The following is a 21469-nucleotide window of genomic DNA, read 5'->3' on the forward strand; positions in this document are numbered from 1 at the left end:
TCAGAATCGAGTTAGTAAGGAGATGATTTTTTCGGTATTGGTATTTTTTTTCATGCGATTGAATGTTGCAAAAATGCTAAAATCGACACATGTCCAGTCGTTTGCGAATCAAGATTGGTTTCCATTCATTTCCGGCACTGGAATCCTTTGCAAGTTACGTAACTCAACCACAGCGATGACATTTTCTGAAAACACTCAAGGTACTTCAAAATCTCGATTGAGACACGATAACTCATCGGCAGCGAATTAAAGTAGGCACGTTGCGTTCTTTTGATGAATCCAGTCACTTTCCTGTTTCGAAAAAAAATCCCAGGTAGGCGACGACAGGTCGTCATCGACTCCGAACTTTTGCGAGAGGAGTGTGCCTCGTGCAGTCTCTAGAATAACAGAGATTGCACTCCGTCGTCTGACTAAAGTCCCGGTGAGGGAGATGCTGGGAACCTTCGGACCACTCAGACTCAGACCCAGTCCGTTCTCCGTTCTGGCGTTGGAGTTCCGTTCGTTTCCAATTGGAAGACGTTCTGTCTCTCTACAATAACAGAGAGCGCTCACAAGCGGCGAATGTGCTCTAAAACAACACCAGCAGCCAGACAGGCAGGGAGAATGAGTGCCTCGGTAGTCGTCAGACCACACGGGGGACCAGTTTTTTGCTAGAGGACAATCGAGTTCAATTTCATCCGTGAGTTCAACGTCGGCGCGTACGGGTGTGTTGTGCATATAAAAAAACCAGTGGTCTTGTGTTTATTTAACTTCTTTTTTGTACAAATTCTGACAAACTGGTAGATCCGTGTGATTAGACAAAAGTTTGCTAATTAGCTGGTCCAAACCGGACAGCAGATGAGATATTCGCTTGGAACCCATCTGGTGGACGTGGGGATAACTGGTGATTAAAGATTACCCAAAATCCCATCAAAAGCATCTAAAAGAACCTTAAAAATTCAGCCTCCAAGATCCGATCGGTGAAGGCAAAAAAAATATGGTGTAGGAGAGCGAAAAAAGTGAAGGTATCTTATATTGAAAAAAATCATGGCGTACCGCCACCACTACCAAAAACCAGCCCCGTGAGATACACGTATAGTCGTAGTAGGCTTGCATCAAGTATTAGCCATCGTCCCAGTGCTGCTGCTCGGGAGAGTTTGCCAAAATAGCCGCTGTTTCGTGTCGCACCCGCGCGCGCGCTCGTGAGTGACCATTGAACACCAAGTTTTTTGGCAAACTGTGTGAGTGACGTCACGTTCACGCCGCCTCCTCTGCCACCTTCCGTGTGACTCTCTCATCGGATTGTGTGTCACCGTGTGTGAGGGAAGATTGAATTTTTTGCACTTCTCACGCAAGCAAAGAAGAATGCCAAAAAACGAGTTTCATTGATTTGGGCAATTGCTGAAAATTGGCAGTTCTCGTCGGTCCGGTGGAATCGATTCTCGCGCAAAAACTCCAATCTGGTTCGGAGTTCGCGATTCGGTAGCATAGTTTGGAGTTATCTGCGAACGGCTGAGACACGTGTGATAACGATTAGACACGGCGTGAAATGAAAGCGAAAGTTTGACGAGTTGTTTTTCTACTTCTAACTCGCCGCTGATCCTCCATCATCAGGAAGAAGAAGAAGAAGTGAAGATTGGTACATTAGGTGCCCGGATCCGATCCGATTAGGTCTGTTCGAGTTTGAGATCGGATTGGGTGCCCAAAATCTGCCAAGCTGGCTCCGGTTTTTGGACAATTGGTCATCACGACGGCAGCGAGCACGGTGGAAAATGGCAAAATTCCGCCGACGGCTGTCGTCCAGATGAAGCGGGAAAAGAGCGAGGAAGCCGAAGAGCTGGACGTTAAGGTGAGTGAATCGTGATACGGCTCGGGGGAGTGTGGTATCGAGGGATTCCTTCAGGAGAAGAACATCAGAAAATCTGAAAATGCGGCTACGAAAGAATTGTAACTTAAGATTTTGGAAGTTAAATATTGGTGGACCACCATCCGTGGTTCCGTAAAACGTTATATGCAATTGAGCCTTGATATACTTAAGTTGAATGTCGGCTCCGTAAAGCGTCATACGCAATTGAGCCCTGGAATATATGAATTGAACATCGGCTCCGTAAAGCGTTATACGAAATTGAGCTTTCAAATACATAAACTGAACATCGGCTCCGTGAAGTGTTATACGCAATTGAGCCTCAAATAAAGGAATCGGAAAACAATCAACTCAGCCTTCTATAATCAGTTACAGTATGAACTTCAGATGAAGAGAAACCCTAAGTATAATCAAAGGAAGCATAATATTTATACTTTTCAGCAGTTTTTGCAGAAATCGTTTTCAATTGATTTCGAAGATCGGATCGTAGTGTGCCGCGCGCGAATGCGGATGTCAAAAATTGTGTCCCGCATTTTTTTCCGCTGCCAAAAAGAGTTTTAAGGATTTTCTGCTGATGGCGGGAAGGATTTCCGCTGTATCTTGTGTTTCATTGAAACTGTATTCTCCAACGGTTAAAGTTTACTTCGCGTCCGTTATAGTATATAGGAAGAAATTGTTAAACTTTAACTGTTAATAGCTTAGTCCAACCGTGAAAGTGTATGTGTTAGCGGAACATTCTGCAACTGCCCCATTGGAACGGAATCAGAAGATATTATCTGAACAGCTGAAGGGAATTCCAATGTAAAATGCTGAAATTGGTGAGTTTGTTCCAGTTGGAAAGCTTAATTGTTATCCAATTATATTTTTTTAATGTGATCCAATGACCATCAAGAATCTGGCTGAAAAACAAACACATTTCAGTTATAACCATTCTATGTTTTGTTACATTCAAAGTTTTGTTAGTCTCAAAGTTAAAATTAGATGCCTCGCGATTTGTCGGAGCTTTATTTTGTTCCTTTTTTTATTCCGATGACCCTAGAGGGATCGGTTCTGCTTAAAAATCGCAGAGCAGAAAATTACTCCCCTACTTTTTGTTTCAACCACTACATTAACATATTTCTTCTTTTGTTTAGTTACACGTTAATCGTACCCACGCGACATTTTATTTATTTATTTATTTTTTTTTCGTTCCGATGACCCTGGAGGGATCGGATCTGCTTTTAATGATTACTGAGCAGATAACCAGAGCTTACACTACTTTCATAAAAACGGTTGATAGTACTATTCGATGCCAAATAATCTATACGGTAAATAAAACACATGTTTTCTTTTTTGAATGCCGGCATTCAAAAGATTAAAACTTAAAAAAATAAACAACAAATGCCCTCGGTCTATCGCCAGCTTTTCAGGCGAATCCTGACAATATACCTATCCCAACCTCCACCTCCGTAGCACTTATGAGGGCGTCGCTGAGTCGGTGGCCTCTCATTAAGTAAGTGCTACATCAACATTTCCTTCCCCTATCCCAAGTTACGGTAAAGATGGGCGTGGCCGGGAATAGCGATGTTAATGCTATTGGTATTCTTCTTCATGATTGGATCAAGGTTCACTCCCCAGCCTTGTTCCTAAAAGCAATCTGGATTAGATTATCAAAAATAAACATTAATATTGCTAGTATCCAATCTACGAAGTATACCGTAACTACGCTAACGCTAACGCTAACGCTAACGCTAACGCTAAATCGTTTTCAATTGATTTCGAAGCACGATCAAGCAAATGGAGAAAAAGATCGCATCTTTATTTGTCCATGATCGGTAATGATTCCCAAGTTGTAACATGCTTGATAAATAGCAGAAGCAAAAGAGAGCCTTAAAGACAGAGAGAGCGATGATAAAACCCGTTTTTAAGCCAGCTTGTTTAAATGGGTTCTATCATGCTCTGCTATCCCTCGATATAATTAGAGCTGTAGCAGTATACGATAAACAGACTCTCATGATATATAACAGATCATGATTATTACAGAGAGCAAAGAAGTCAAAAATCCCTCCACTGGAAGTCCAGAAACGATATACTTTAAAATATCCACAAATACAGAGAATCTATTGTATGTTGATCCGTTGAATCTGTTGTATGCTCCTGTGAAGCGATCAACGAAATCGGGATCGTGTTCGGTTCGCGTAGTAACTACACTATCGGTATCGGTCTTACATGTATATGCTCACGTTTTCGAACAAACCCTTTCCAAACTCCCAGTGTTTTCTTGTGGAAGTGAAGAGGACTCCTCAACTTCCACAAAGCAAGTATCACGTCAACATTTCTCTCTCATCCCCAAATTGACCTGCATTCGGATGAAGCCGGCGCCGTTATTATTTGTTATAATAACGAGAGCATCAGTACATACGCATTGAGAATGCTACTGATCCTAAGTAGCGTCTGTGAGTTCCCTGTGCAAGTACAGCTATTCTTAAAATAACGGAGTAGCAACTGCGGGCGGTTAGTCATGCTCATGCTCATATTTTTTTAAATAAAATCTTCAATATTTGTGGTACCCAAAGTGACGCATTCTACACCACACATCCCCGCAATCTACTCGGCGTCCAACACAAACAAAATATCGAAAACGAGAAGAAAAAACTAACGCCAACATTAGAGCAGCACTCTACCTTCCCTATGGCTTTTGGTAGACGCCCGAAAAACAGAAGAGATGGAAAAAAACCTCAGTATGTAGGTACTGGATTGGAGCGGGCGGTTTTGCAAAAAAGCGAATGCAATTTTTCGTATGTTTTATTGTTATTGTTATTATTTTTTTGTGCTGGCGATTCGCCGCATATCAGATTTTGTTATTTTTATACCGTTCACATTCGCGTTCGCAGGCTAATCCTATACACGGGAATGGGTGTATGGTTGTTCGATAGTCGGTGGTATTAGAGAGCGAAAGGGATTTTATGCGAATGTAGGAAACGGCGATAGAAGTGGTCGCTGTTCTTGTGAGGCGGAGTCAGGGTTGTGTTGAAGGGGGCTTTATTGTCTTTGAAAATAAAAACAAAAATTGGCTCATTTTTTTTGGTTTTGATTATAATTTCGGTCGTAATATAAGTCGGAAAGGATAATTTAGACAAGGGAGGAAAGTCATGTAATGCATTATTTAGACACATTTATCTTACTATTTCATGACGACCATTTTCATAACAATTACAAATTGACTGCAAAAATATAAAAAATGTGAATTGCATCAACAGAACATCTGTGATACCTACGAATGCAAGAGCATGTAGGGTGCAGAACCACTTCACTTTGACATGGGGTGTTTTTCTCAGCCGAATTGTTTGAAACTTTGTAATAAGCAGCGTATGACGAATTTTGTGGTTATGTAGCTTTCTCCGGCTCCCTACAATGTACATTTCAAGAACATAGGGGAACTTACGTATTCTCGGCAGTCTAAGCTGAAGCCACTCTTTTTTTGTTATTGTCTCGGACATGCGCACACATATTACGTGTCTATCTATTTACAATTATGCGCTTCTCAATCCTCTATTGATTCACACCGACAGACATGTGAAAAACTTCTTGGAAACGTTTTTACAACGCTTGGAACATCTCATGTCAGTGTGCCCATTGTCGGCAGCCTCGTTCTCTTCGGAAGCCTTTCCCATAATAACTGCTGGTAAATTTGTTCGGCAACTTCAAATTAGCCGCATTTTGAGGCGTAGAGTAAGGTGGGGCAAAAGCTCGACCTTAGTGGTATAATCAAAGTTTCCAGGAAAACAATAGCAGTTAAAACAAAACAAATACCATACAGTGAACCGTCAACATATTGGCTATAATTTTGCTGAACATACTTGGGTCAAAATATTTACCCATTTTTAGTTATAACAGTTTCAAAATTAATTGTCTTATTCGAACTTTTGCCCCACCGGTGGGGCAAGAGTTCGAATCTAGTGTGGGGCAAAAGTCCGCTGGCTAAAACATAAAATATCGATCCTTTTATGATAGGCATACTTTACACCAGCCGTGAACTTAAGTTTGACGAAAAATACACACTAAATTTTCATCAAAAAATTGCCCAAAAGTGGGTTAATTGTAATATACTCAAAAATAGCAGTTTTTCACAAAACTATGTGAAAATGTAAAATTTTGGTGACAATTTTCACACAATCAGACAAATTTAACTGAATTTGAAGAAAATTTGTGGGTTTTAGGCAATTTGCAAATTTTTCCGTGATTTTATACATGGGTCGAACTTTTGCCCCGCTGATTCGAACTTTTGCCCCACTATGGGCCAAAAATTGTTTTCAAGCATCTATGCAAAAACTAATACACCTCAAAGCAACCTTATGATAGGCTTAGAAACGCCCTTACATAAAATATTGAAAAAGATTTTATCTTAAATTGATTCCATGCAACGAAAGTTTGACCAAACATTACAATATTCACGTCGAAAAACAACAAATAGTTATAACTTTTCCAAATCTCAATCGATTTTTATGATATTTGGATTGAAAGTCTCTTACTTGAATAGAATTCGAACCACCATGACATTTATAAGATTTGTTTTGAATTGAGCGAGAAATCTGAAAAAGAAACTCTTACCCCACTCGAACTTTTGCCCCACTTTACTCTATTTGTCTTTGATTTCACGGCTTCTCTGGCGAAATTGTTTATTCGGTCTTGGAAATCTCGAAACCAAACTTTTGACCTATGACTTGAATGACTGGTTCATTGATTTTGAATTCCAGATTTATCGGCCATAATTTCTTGAGTGCTCTTCACATGATAGAAAATTTTGATCGATCTAATGCTGAGAAAATTAGCCTTGTTTTTCAGTGTCTATCGAATTTCGCCATAGAGAGTTTCATTTGGACATGTAATCACAGAGATATAGAGAAAACACTTTGGTATGTTTTTCTTCTGGGGGTGAACCCAAACTTTTGCTCGGGAGTGTATCTATAGGTAATTTGACAAAGAGTCCAGAAATGGTCGCCATAATGGCTGTTTAGATTCCATCTTATATTTTCACGAACATAGTTTGCGGGGTTCACGAAAAGCTTCTCGTTGTAAGTGCACTTCGTAATCATGTTGAATAGTATTTTCAGCTCTAAGTGACTTGTGGGTCACGCAAACCATTACTTTTGGAAATGCAAGTATGTATCCGAGTGATGTGTGATATAGGTGAGCATTGTGCGTACACTTAACTAAAAAGAGGTCTAGACAGCAACTAAGGGCCCTCCACAACTCATCAAAAATTCTTCATAAACCTTGTCAGAAATTCGAATCGACAATCCTCCCAGACATGAGATCTACTCAGATCAATTTGAGAGATATGTGATTGAAAATCCTCCAAAAGTGATGGCGAAACCCGTTCAGAATCTGTAGTGATCGATCTTTGGTAACTTTGAGAGGATTTTCGGAATAGAATAAGATTCGCCCAAGAACTTTCCAAGTTTTTTTTTTTAAGATCTCGCTAGGAAGCAGAAAAACTTCATTGGTGAACTTTGTCAAAAGTTGAGAAAAAATACGCCAGGAAGTTTCCATGGTTATCCCATGGTTATCGTATTAGGAAGATTTTCAAAGTTTAACTTTGCAATAAAATGAACAAATACTCGAGTTGTAAGAATTTTGACATCATTTTCAGATTCGGCGGACCCAAATTCAGTAAATACGGAAAATTTTTATTCTTAAACTTGCTTTGTCATATGGTGATCAACATCGCCCCGGTGTGTCATTTCAATTTTTTGATATTAACACTTTTTTATCATATGTTAGATATCACTTCATGAATAGTCGATTACATAAACTGATAAAGATTAATGGAGTACTGATTTTGTCGATTTTTTTTTTACAATCTTGGGATTCCCAAGGGTAACACAACAAAAAGTTGTAAAATAGTGATCAATTTACCCCTGGATTACGGTACACGAATTCCACAACCACTCTGTACTCTACTCTGTTATTATGCCCATAATATTTACTGCAAGAAAAGCCGAGCAGAAGAGACGGTATATCAACCTAGAAATTCTCTTACCAATTTTTGCCAGAGTTCTTCCATTGAAGCTTTGCAAACGGAATTCCTTAAAGCCTTTCATGAATGCCTTTAAAAATTGTTGTAGAAGTTAAGCCGAAAATTCATCTGTAAATTCGTAAAACACTTTTCAAAAACACGTTCAGTAATTCCACCTGAAACATGTCTGCTAGTTTTCTTACAATTCTTCTAGAAGTTACGCGTAGAATAGAACTTTGTATAAAAAACTGAACAGTGCTGTAAACATTCGACACTTTGCGCGACGTTCGTTTCGTTGCCATGGTCAGCAGTCACAGCACGAGCGGTAGAATGAACGTCGACAAACACAAAAAAGTGTCAATTGAATGTCGTCTGATACGATGAAATTTGCATAAATCATAAGTTTTGCAAAGAATTCAGACATTGGATCATAAATAACATGGATAGTTTGATCTTGTCTGTTATATCGATGTGACACACATACAGTGAAAGCAGAATAAAAACAAACAAAACCAAAACGCTTCAACGCGAAGCTATCATGGCCAATGGCATTCAATTGACATTTTTCTTTTCGACATTCGTTTGATCACTCGTGTTGTGAATGTTTAGGGGAAGCGCTGCCGAATATCAGCGAAAACGTGTCAACTACCGTGATTGCTTACAACACTGAAACTGAATAATATATAATTTCCACAAGAACGGTGGGATTCCGTTTTTGACAACAAAGTCTAAATTTGCAGTTGCTTATAACAGAGCCGTGCCAAAATCGGAACTCATTAAAATGTTGCTACATCATCCTCATGAAATCATATGATATCGAGACTGTGAAACTGTGCATTTCGAAGCCGATTTTCATAGAGTTGGACTGTACTATGAATCTTAAGCCCCTTAATGTTGATTGTTAAATGTTAAATGTTAAAGAATACGAAAAAATCACTGTATTTTTGCAAAAAAAAACGTGTTTAAAAAAGGTTCCACCAAACTGCGTGAGTCTTATAATTTATTGAACAATTAAAATCAGCATATCCTAAAGGCCCTCGCGTAAACTACAAAATATGGCAATAATGGCTTCTTTAAATTATGTTTCTGACAAAGTATGAGATGCTTTACTTAACTCAACGAATTGACTGCAGTTAAAAGGGCAAACACAAACAGCTATATCTCATGATCCATAAATGCGGCCCATTCGCCCCGAACGAGGAGCAAAACAACTAAAAAGCCGAACCTCAGTGCGTTGCCTCAAATTTGAGTACTGAGAATTGATTGAATAGAACTTAGCCGAAAGGTATTTTTTCACACGATTGTAAATGAAAACAACTTCAACCCCATCAACATAAAATTGGGTTAACGCCCAAACAACCCAAATTAAGTGGAATAAACTATCTTTTGAGTACTTTAGTTTCTCCGTGTAGAATACATAAATGAGCTTCCTTTAATTTTTATTTGAAATGAGTTTTAATGGGTTTTTAAGAAGTTGAGCTTGATATATGTTATAAACCTACCTATCAACGGATATTGCTTAGAATTTACATATGCGGAAAGGGTGACTAGAAATTTAGAGTTTATCATTTAAAATCTTAAATGATAAATCGCTGCGATTTTGGTGAAAATTCTCCAGTCTCTGAAAGAAATTTTCAAAAGTTTATTTTCCCTAGTAACCACTAATAATTAAAATACTACTAAAAATCCACACAATCCTTATAGGAATTCGCAGGACGCCATAGAAATGCTTAGAGTTTATTATGAGTTATCATATTTCGCTCAGCATCCCCAATAACCATTTATACATTCTCAGGATCAAGAATTCTTTGAAAGTTCTGAGAAGCTCCCTAAAACCAAGAACACACTAAGGATTTTCCAGGGTACAGTTAGGAAACTCATAGAACCAGCTCGTAAGGGACATTTTGATTATTTAATGGGATCCGTATCGTTGACAATCTTGTATAGAATGTTGAATTGTCATTTAAAAAATGTCTAACAAAGAGGCTAAGCTCTTATTAATTGTAAAATTGTAAAAATAACAATTAACACACTCTCAATCGTATGTATCGCACGTTTCAATGATATTAATGAGAACAAAGTGTAGTTTGGACGGTATTCACATTTGTTGGGGGTGATGTTAATTGGCGCATTGGAATTACAAAAAATGATTCAAAATAGTGGAATGTGCACATTTTTTATGGATTATATTGGGGATTTTGCCCTCCAATAGTAACGCACTCTGTTGGATTTTACATACACAATGTAAGTAAGTCCATAATAATAAGAACTGTGAGCTTAAAACGTGAGACTAAATTTATGATTGAAACTCTGTGTGGGTCATAAACTTTTTATTATTTGTATTGCTCCTATACTAATGTTTAATCTACGAAGTATACCGTAACTACGCTAACGCTCTTGTGGCAGTGCTTGTGCTTTGTTCAAACGAGTTTTTTTTATGTGTATCAACTACTGGCAGACTCATGTGGGCTGATCATACAATATGATTTTTTGAGAAAAGAGGTTGATCTCTAGTTGAGATACTAGTGGAGAATAAAAGCTTTATGAAACTTTGCGAATGCATAACCAATAATCATCCCGAATATAATACGTACCGTTTTGATTCGAATCCCGGACAGCTTCAAATTCCGGACACGGATTTTACTCGAAATGTTTCAAAATTTGCCGTTAAAAAGTTCCCAATTTGAAAGATGATTATAATAAACATTTTCTATAGCAATCCATGAAAATTTACAATGCTCAACTAGTTTTGACGTCTTTCTAACGGCTTACTGCGGTTAATTATTGATAAGACTATTCTAACTGTGTTTTTCTAGAACTGTCCGGAATTCAAATCAAATCGGCCGAAATATGAAGCAAAAGTGTGATTGTGTCCGGAATAAAAATCATGAAGAGGCTGAATATGTTTGTTTATTAAAGAATTCAAGATGCGGCATCCAAATCTTCACCCACCACTCGAAAGTGTTTGCAAGGCCTGATTAAGCGAAGGTTTTATGCAGAACGATTCAATTTATATGTTTTTCGATAAGTTATACTTCACTGAAGCCTAAAGTGTCCGTAATGTGAATCAAAACGGTACATCCCGAATAAGCGCGTACGAAAGCTCTTAATAGTTGTGGGATTTAGGGAAATATCGACGAAGATGGGACTGTGGGATGTAATTCTGGAAGATAAAACTCAAATTCTTTAGAAAAAAAAATAGAATATGAAAATGTTATGCTTTCATGGGCACATGGAAAAAAAACATATTGGTAAATACAACCAAGGTCAAAATTTGCACAAACAAATTTGAGTTTGCTCCAACTTTTCACGTTAGTTGCTACAAACTAAAGTTTTTTGGATATTTTATGAAATATTTGCATATAAAATCAACCAAATTGTGTTAAAAACAACCAGAATTTTTTTGTTTTATTTGGAAATACAAAAAAAAATTAACAAATATGTTGGGTTGTTTCAATTTAAATACTGTGCATTGCGCGATTATTTATCGCGACGGCGACCTTGAAAACTTCTTAAAATGCTTGTAGATCGTCGCAGCTACTTCAAATCGTTTTGTTGTCTTCTGCGCGATTATTGCTGATTGTCCAAGGCATGATCGCACAGAAGACACCAAAACGATCTGAAGTAACTGCGATGATCTACAAGCGTTTTTTAAGATCGCCGGCGCGAGAATTTTTTCGCGCCACGCATAATACTCATCAATTTGAAATTGCCTATTATTAGTTCGAATCAAAAAAAAAATTCAATCTAATTTACAATTCATCGCAGCCGAAACCCTGACCCCATTATTTGTGGTTAAACGTAAATACCAATAAAATTAGATATTTTTCATGAAATTATGATTTTAAATCATAAATTGAGATTATCGTTTGATAATAATTACGATTCTACATTCCTCAAGTGGCCATCATCTTCAAAGCATTCGTTGGTTGCATTCATACTGATCTGTTGAGAAGATTTATTATTTGAATAATAATTACAATTCAAAAAGCGGTGAAGAAGTTATTGTTCTGGGCTTTACCTACCTATAACGTACACTGTGTTTCTCGTTGCGCCATATTTCGAAGCCTGGAATAGCAAAACCCTTTCGATTTAGTGCGTGTGCCACCTACAACTATCTGCTATTCAATTTTCATTGTGACACTGATCATTAGCATCTTTGTTATTTCAAACCTGGTCGATTTTTCGCCGAGCAGTGATGTGCTGACAGAATTCTTAACGGACAGCGCAAATAAATAGAAAAATTCTTTCACCATATGTCTTTAAAATAAGAAAAAGTATACATGGCTGGTAGTGAATCATATTGTGTTGATTTGATCCCTATTTGAAATAAATTTTCATTTCTACACGATAGTGTTTAATAGAATTTCGCCTGATTTTTTTCAGGACTCGTATGAGATTTGAAACAAAAGCATGAAACGAGCTCACCAATTGATACTTCATGCTTGACTTAGCAGCTATAATCCACCTTCAGCTTCGCTCAATACATACAGACCCTGTAATAATTGTACCATATATTCTTCTGGATTTACTAAACTGGGAATTTATCCATAGCAATTCTACCGTTTTTCATAGAAATAATGCAAGAATATATGACGTCAACGAAACGCAATTATCATCCTGAAATTATAGATTTCCAGAATTGTATTCTTTCATTACTGTTTGGATAAAGTTTGTCCACTCCTTTATTATTCCCTCTGCAAGGCACAACCATTATCTTGAAGATGCGTCAATCCCAATGAAATTAGGTGACCTAAGCAGGGCGATGACGCCCTCCCCTACCTCTGCCTATGTCGCCAACGCCGAGATTGTCCCCTGTTTTTTGACCATCGCAAAGCAAGCGAAAAAAAATACGGAATTTGCATAAGTAGTGGTGATTTTTTTCGTCTTTCGCTACCTGCTGCCCGCCGTGCGGAGTATTGCGTCCATTAGGTTTTTGCATATACGCGAAAAATGGACTGGAAAAAAAAAAATCATTTTCCAAGCCGGTCTTTTTGTAGTTGCTGCTGTTGCTTTTGTTGGTGTTTTCGAAGGAACCCCGCGCACCGTTGCATGCATGGGTTTCGATTCTCCTTCCTCTTTGGTTGGACGAATTCGGCAGAAGAGGGTTGCTCTTCGTTGCGCCTTCCGCCATCTAACCGGGTTTGATTTGGAAATTAGCAATGAATTTTAACTTGTTGATTTAGTAGGAGAAGCTGAATAATGAATTTGCTTTCAAATTGATGGTCGGAATTCTTCTAGAATGTCCCTTAGATTAGGATCACCTCTAAGGACCACAGACCGCTCCCATCCAACTAGTCCCTCCTTCATCCCAAGAAAAAGATGTTTCAAGAAACGACTTGGAAGAAATCGCCGAAAGCGATCTAAAACAGCTCTGCCTCTTGAGCCTTGCACTTAGCAAGAGTGTCACCCCACACTGCGAGCAGTGTGACAACAATGTCTTGGTACAACTTTTTTCGGGGGAGCACCACCAATACTAAAAGGGGGGACAATCTCTAACACCCACACGCGACCAGATGCTTGGGAGACTGAGTTCCTCGTGGGCCTTCTCACCTCTCAATCTTGGCAGGAGGTGGCGTAGACTGAAGACAAGATTCACGAGAACAAAATGCTGGAGACTGCCAAGCTCTAAGAGGCGCCCGTCTTCAGCTCCTTGACAGCATCTAGCTAGAACGACACACTAACTTAGTCTTCAGAAGGCATCTAATCTGGCTTTCGGTACACATACACAAGCCACTGAGAAGAGCTTGAGTGACTCTGTGGTACCAGACTTGTGACACGATGTAGTCGTTTGTTCGTTCGTTCATCTGTCCCCAGTATCTGTATTTTTTGTCCAACTTGGGAAACGCGCATGTTTGTGGATGTTTTTTTCTATATTGTTTGGATGGTGTTGTTTTTGATTTTTTTGTATCAGCCTCTCTTCCTCTCTTGACATCCAACCTCTTCCACATCGTCACTGCTTGAACTCCCGTAGTTTGTTGATTCGGGCTTTGTTATTGTTATTTTTTGCTAAAATTCAATTTTGTGCGTGGTGTTTTTGTTTGATGTTCTCCTGTATACTGTATTCTATCCAGGACAAGTTTGCAATGGAAGCAATGCTGTCTAAGGTAGAACGTTTACACTGAACGGATGGATTCATATTCTATACTAGTTAATGATTTTTCATTGAAAATACTTTGACGTGTTCCTCTACTACCAGTTAACAAAAGATATAACAAAACTATAGCTTGTTTTTTGCAATGATTTGCTAAATTCAGTGTTTGTCAGGAATTAATTTCATCTCTAGAATCCAACTTTATGCAATAATTTATTTGAATTTTTGTAGCTAGATCAACCTACTCTGCATTCGTAGTGCAAAATTCCAAATCACCATAACACGATGTTTCATATCTCGAAATCGAGTTCTAGAACCATAGTAAAATTTAATTTTCATAGCTTCCTCGATGATCCTTTGAATCACAGTTGCAGTACAGTATTTTTCAACTCATTGTCTCCCTAACTCGATGGATCCTTCAATACCGAGTACCTATATGTAATTCGTTATAGGACCTTGTCATCACTGTACGAGTACCAAAACCGAAGTCATTGTCGTTTGCCAGTTGTGCTCTCACGGTAGCCAACGACACTTGGCTGTCGCCAACGGCATCCTTCAGGCAAGCAAAATCTTCAGCACCAAATCGAATGGATAAGAGGTTTGCGCCAATTGGAAGCTGCTAAACAGCAGGGTACCTACTGATTGTTGAACTACCGGTGATGACAAGTTTACAAACAATTTGGTAGAGACCAACCGGTTAACAGTTCGAGTGTTTGTTTTCCAATAAATTTCATCGACATTATTTATGTTTGATTTCAACGGGTATTGGTCATGATCGGTCAAGATAGTGAGTTATCGAGATGAAGCATAAGGTGAGATGCAGTGATGGAATCTGGCGAGCACGTCTGCTGTACTGGATCGAAAACAAAACACTCACGAGCATCAGAGTGCTGATTTATTCGCATCTGTCATGCTCGCGAGTAAACGAAGGTGAAGTAATTCGTTTTCTATTTCCTCTGCAAAATTTCTTGTTTTAAGGGTTTTTGACTAAACTGCTGGTTTACTGTAGATTTGATGGATATACAGCTGATTTAACTGTCAAACCCATAATAAATCGCATATTTGTCGTTCACTCGCGAGTAAAGGTTCGCGAACTTTTTGCTAATTCTTTTGGTTTGTTCTCCCGAGCAGGCGAGTGCGAACTTACTCAAATCCCAATCGTTGGTTTATCCGTATAGCAATAATTTTGAATTTATAGACATTTTCTTGGTTCAAAGTCCTAAAATTTTACTTGTGTATTTACGAGGCCTGACTTATAACTTGATCATCGTTCTACATGGTGTTGCGGATTACTTTCAACATTTCAAAAGAGAAGATTCAATTATTCATTCGTCTTCGACAAACCTGATCGGGAGATTACGGATGATAAAATAGGTTTTCAATTCTGGTAGATGGGGTTGTTGTTTTAAATATTGTATTTGTAAGTTTCTCGAGATTTTGATTACTTGGAAAAATTGTGCCTTCAACCAAGTTGATCCGAATACCTAAAGCTTATAGTAAGAGTCGATAGTTAATTCGTCTTAATGCATTGATATACAGTAGCCTCTACTAAAAAATAAATAAAATAATTGATTACGGCTTCCATTGGTTACCGATATCGATCTGATTTGGGAAACGAGAGAGTCAATGTTGCATCAAACTTTGCTCATTCAACCTCAAAGATTTCCATATATAGAAAAGTTACTTAAATTCGTCAATATGTTATTGTCACCTAGGGGTGCCTTATGCAGACTCTAGGCGACATAAATATACTAATGGATTTATATGACTCTTCAGTATATAGCTGTTCTTTGAATGTGACATCAAATTACACTAGCCGACACATCGAAACTATTTCACTCACTTCGTAATGTGTCTAATAAATTTATTCTCGTTCATTTCGAATTTGTTCGCAAATTGTTTGTAACAATTACAGTTCTTAAACAAAAATATTTCCAAATTTTATTCAAAAATTTTCTTACTTTTAAAAAAATATCCGATTGGGTTCTATAACAATTTGAAGCTGCTTTTCGAAAGGTATGTTTGAAATGTATTCGATGGACTTTGATTTACCCATTGAAATTCAATGGATTTTTCGACAAAAATATGTATTTGTCACAAAGTTTTGAATTTTCGTAGATTCAAATTATTGTTTTACAACTACAGATTTTGTCTCTGTCTGTCAAAACCTAAGCGCTAATTATATGGATCAGCTCTTTTTTTCGTTTTTAAATAGTACGTTATTAACGGTATTCTAAATTTTCTCGTAAATTCATCCCTTTTGTTTAATAATCTTGATGTTTACATTTAATACGATCAATGGAAGCAAGATGGTAATCAATCTTTCAAAATAGCAGTACACTTTTGTGAAACGCTCTTATGTATAGTGTGCACTTCACTACTTATTCTTATTCTCAGAATCCAAAATTTTCTTAAATGAAATGCATCGACAGTGCTCTCTGAACAACTTCTGCGTAGTTGACGTAGATTGCTTCATAAATAGTTAGTTCTAAAGATTCCCAAACCAACTCATTGCCTAGTTCCGTTCATTTGGCTCAAAATTTGGGATCACTCCGTCTTACTGGTAAAACGATATCTAGAGAAAAATAAACATTTGAAGATTCTCACGTTTAGGTCAAAGCTTCAAGATCACAAATCTGCAAGACAGGATATTTTCTGAATTTCGTATCAGGTTGTTTCTAGAAACGGATAATTAGTGCGCTTACACTGATATCTGTCCATTTTGCTAGCTATTTCAATCAGTGGCGTAGCTAGGGTTTTCGGAGCCCGGTGTGGAGTTCCATTTAGGGGCCCACACAATGAACAAATAGCTCTTATAGAATTGTGACTATGGTGATGGAACTTATGTAAAAATGTTGATAGTGTTGTTGTAATCGTTTAACGACAAAAATGTCAGTTAATGAGCCTACAGTTCTACTTTTCCTAATGCTTGTTCAAAAGTACATAAGTTGACTAAAAATTATATAGAGGACTTTCAATGATTTGCCATGAAAGTGGATATATTAGCTGGTGAAGTAACTCTGGAAAGCAATAATTTATGTACAGCTTTAATTGGAAATTCTGAGGAGATGATGAAATTTCTCAATTTTTGTGTTCTAATTGATTTTGAAATTCTTGATAGAAGTAAAACCTTAAATTAATAAACTTACCCAACTAATTACAAAATGGACTTCAAAGATTTCTTCAGGAGTTCATTTTGTGATTTTCATGAACTATCTAAGGATTAAGATACCTTAAAAAATTCACGTAGAATGTTTCTTAAGATATCCATAGAAGTTACCTCAGAGATTCCAGCATGAATTCCTTCAAAAAACCTTCCAGAAATTTTTCAAGAAAATTATAAGTACTACAGGGATGTTTTTAATCATTTTACCATCGTTTTCTCAAAACTTCCACAAAGATTTCCGTTTACAACATCATTAAGATTTCAAATAGTATTTTCTCAAAGGATTTCCTATTATTTCTTCAAAATTATCGTTCAGATTTCAACCAGTGAATTACTTCAGGAATTACTCCAGAGATTATTCCTAAGATTCCTTCGGGAGTTATTCCAGAAGTTCTTGAAGAAATTCCACAAAGATGTCTTCAAATATTTTCCCCAGTCAATTTCCCAAGATATTGCCAGAAAAGATTTTTTTTGAAATTATTGGTGAAATTTTTCAAAATTCCGGGAGATGTTCTAGAAGGAAATCCCAAATAAACATCTGATGAAACTTGGTTGAGTTTGAAAGTAACCCATGATGAATTTTCACAAAGTTCTCTAAAAGAACTCCAGGGTTCTTGAGGAAGCCTTGAAGGATTTCGTAGATAAATTGCTTAGAAGATTGGAATTACTAGAAAAATTACATTAATCTTTAGAAGAAGCCATGGGGCCCAGATAGCCGTAGCGGTATACGCGCAGCTATTCAGCAAGACCAAGCTGAGGGTCGTGGGTTCGAATCCCACCGGTCGAGAATCTTTTCGGGTTGAAAATTTTCTCGACTTCCCAGGGCATAGAGTATCTTCGTACCTGCCATACGATATACGCATGCAAAAATGGTCATTGGCATAGTAAGCTCTCAGTTAATAACTGTGGAAGTGCTCATAAGAACACTAAGCTGAGAAGCAGGCTCTATCCCAGTGGAGACGTAACGCCAGAAAGAAAAAGAAGCCATGGAGATTTTACTTGAAAAATACACGAGAAATGGTTTGGAGGAACTACCAAAGTTATCTCGTAAAAAATTTTGGTAAAGTCTTTAGAGAAGAGCTTCATGAGGAATCCAAAATTTGTTTGAAGAGGAATTCCTGGAAGAGTATTAAATATACTTCCTCGGTAATCCCTGAAGTATTTATTGGATTAATTCCTAGGGTAAACGTGGATGCATCCTTAAAGTAATCCATATAAAAATTCCTGAATGGCAAACTGGAGAACTGGCGTAGGAATTCTCGTAGATCTTCTTTAAAAATCCACAAATGATTTTCTTTAATAACTGTAAAATGATTTTCTTTAAAGAACTCTTGTGGGAAGCATTGGAAGATCTCCAAAAGTCACAACTGGGGATATCAAAATAGTCAAGAAAAGTGTTATAGTGCTTATGTATTTTCTTGAACAAATTACGAGAAAATTCCTCCAGCCATCCCTTAAAATAATGCTGTAAGGTTTTTAGGAGACATGATGTTGGAATCAATAGAGAAATTTCTGAAAGAGATCTCAAAAGTATACCGGAAGAGATCTTTGTAGAATTCACAATCATAATTTCTGAAGTTTTTTCTTGAGGAATCTGAAAAGAAATTCCTAAATAATCTAAGAAAAATCGCGCAATAGTCACTGAATGTCTCTTTGCAACTACTTGAAGCCAGATTCACTGCAATCAGAAAAAAAAGTGACTTTATAGACCATTTTTGTAAAAATAGAGACTTTCAAGAACTTCCGTTGAAAATAGGGCCTTGCATTAAAAAAAAGGCTAAGCCTCTAACAAGAGATCTGCTACCAGCCTTGATTGTGTGCAAACCATGTCCCGAAAATGGCAACTGATTTATATTCTCAATCCTAATTGAAATATACCATTGACAGTTCTCAAACTGATCATGACCCAAAAACAGGCAGTGGTGTCAGTTATAAGCTTTATAATACAAACTTGCATGCAAGTGCAGAATTAAAATGCATTTGCGCAATACATATGTAATACACGACGTAAGATAAATAGGTGATGAATCTATCAAAATAAAAATGGAATGGTGTTTGTATGTCACGAAATGGCGTACGAACGGGTCAACGGATTTGAATGATTCTTCCTCCGTTTTGTTTTTCAAGTGTTCCGACGTGTTTATGTGTATAAAAATCCCAGGACAGTCACTGGGAATGTTGAAAAAACGAGCGTAAATGGAACTGTCATTTTGTATGGGACTATCCACAGCGTTTATGAACAGCCTACTTGATGGCATGACGAAGTTTGCCGGGACCACTAGTTTGTAATAAAGATAGTCGGTAAAAGTTCAACATCCGTAGAATAAAGTACGTTACTTTAAGAAGTGTTTCAATATCAAAAATAAGTTTAAATAGGCTCTGGTGATCTTGAGTGCTCCAGCTTTGCCTAAGTGGAGTAGTACATTGTGTCCCAGAGTGTATCCCGCCGGAAATCACGATCCTGCCCCAACAACCATTGATATCATTGATCATGGGGCCCCTACACATTGCCGATCAAGGTCACCTTCAAACTGAGTTTTCATCTGCTTGTTGACGGGTTAGTTTTCTAGAAATCAAATTCAAACATTAAATGAAACTCTTACCACCTAGCTACGCTATTGATTTCAATTTTGATTTTCTTTTTCAATTTTCCAGAATTTTTTTTTGAAAATGTCGTGAGTCCAAGCGTTGATTCAGGATTTTTATCAGGAGCTGCCCAGTTTGTTCTCCTAAGAATATTTCCCAAATTCACAAGAAGATTCTGAAGATCATTCCTCAAAAAATATCTTTAGGAATCCAGAACATCCTTTGATACAGACATTTCAGGAATTTGGTTTGAAAAAAATCTGCTCAATAAACCATTGACGGTTTGTGAGATTAGTTTCAGAAACTTATTGAAAGTACTTAATCGCAAAAAAAATCTTTGTGATTCCTGAAACAAAAAATATTTATTTTATTATTGTACTTATTCTGAAAAATTCAAGGCTAAAATAAATTCCCCAACAATTTTTATGTGTAATTAATTAAATTCTTAGATAAACCTATTTGGATTAGTCATTGGCGTAAATACGGGAGGAGGGGGCTAGGGGGGGGGCTTAGACCCCCCTAGAAAAGTTCAAGCCCCCCCTAGAAAATTTTAACTCTCATGCTAAGTACACGCTTTACTTAAGGGATTTTTTCGATCAGAAGGGTTAAGCCCCCTCTAGATTTGAGTTCAAGTTACGCTAATGGGATTAGTATATGGAGGAATAACGTAAAAGTTCTTGATAGAGCTAATGAAATATTTTTTTGAGTTATTCTATGGCCCTGCTAAACTTTTTATCCATTAGAGCAAAACTTAAAATTTTATACTGTCAAAAAGTTCATGAGCAACACAAATTTCATACAGGGAGATCCATTTCGCCACTAATCCCTCTATATTTGAAGAGAGACGTTAAGGAGTTTCTGGGAGAAATATTAGAAGAGTTTGTGAACAAGTACTGGAGGAATACTTGGAGAAATACGATTAAGAATTCCAAGAGGAATTTTCTGTGAAATCTTGGTATTTCTTGAAGCAACTCTCAAAGAAAGTTTTTTGGCAATGGCTGGAATTTTACCTAGATAAAGAAATAGCCAAACTACAGGATGAAAGTCCTTCCACTTAAAAAGCGTTTTATAATTGTAAATGTAACTTTTGCGCTTCAAGATTTCAATTGAGTGTGGTCAATAAGTGATTAAGAATTGTCTGAGCTTTTACCACTTTATTCATATGAATTATCAAGTTTGAAAAGTTAATACTCAAGTGCTAGGTTTTACCATATCATCTTGAATAAATGCTTAAGAAAGTTATCGGAAGTTGCCGGCCATGGGGCCGTGCGGCTAGTGTTATCTGGCATTTTGCTAAGCATAAGCTTCAGTCCGGAAATCGTTCCGTGAGGAAGGTTTTGCCGACTGTGCCACTGGGTGTTGCACTTGGTTGCATGCTAGTCCGTTGTCTAGTATGTTGCTTCATTCAAAGGACATAACTGTCCCCTGGAAGCATTAACGTGTTTTTAATCTCTGGTCAGCATTAAATTTGAACATGATTCCTACGTATGATTCCGTACATTTGCTGAAAAACAACGAACTACACACTCGGAGAATCTATGGCAAAAGGTTGAAAGACAAAAAGTCGAAAGGACAAACAATCGAAAGACAAAAGGTCGAAAAACAAAAAAGAAGGGACAAAAGGTCGAAAATCTTTTTTCAAAGAAGGAAATTTTTCCCACCGTGCAAATCGTTTTCGACCTTTTGTCCTTTCGACCTTTTGTCCTTTGACCTTTTGTCCTTTCGACCTTTTGTCTTTCGACCATTTGTCCATAAACCTTCTCTAACAGTTGGCGCCAGCTG

At 37.4% G+C, this 21469-nt stretch overlaps 1 protein-coding gene across 4 annotated transcripts in view; it reads left to right on the forward strand.

Moving 5' to 3' along the window:
* The window catches only part of LOC5565476 (zinc finger protein rotund), a 118561-nt gene that overhangs the window by 71247 nt on the left and 25845 nt on the right, over positions 1-21469 (forward strand). Inside the window, exon 1 of one of the 4 annotated variants that reach the window (XM_001649767.2) lies at positions 633-1828. The exons of the other annotated variants lie outside the window; for them this stretch is intronic. Coding sequence (XP_001649817.2) covers positions 1784-1828 — 45 coding nt within the window. The 5' untranslated portion in view covers positions 633-1783. Of the gene's footprint in view, positions 1-632; positions 1829-21469 lie in introns of those variants that run through there. 4 annotated transcript variants of the gene reach the window in all.

Source organism: Aedes aegypti, chromosome 3 (genome assembly GCF_002204515.2).
Source record: "Aedes aegypti strain LVP_AGWG chromosome 3, AaegL5.0 Primary Assembly, whole genome shotgun sequence".
Classification (NCBI taxonomy): Eukaryota; Metazoa; Arthropoda; class Insecta; order Diptera; family Culicidae; genus Aedes; species Aedes aegypti.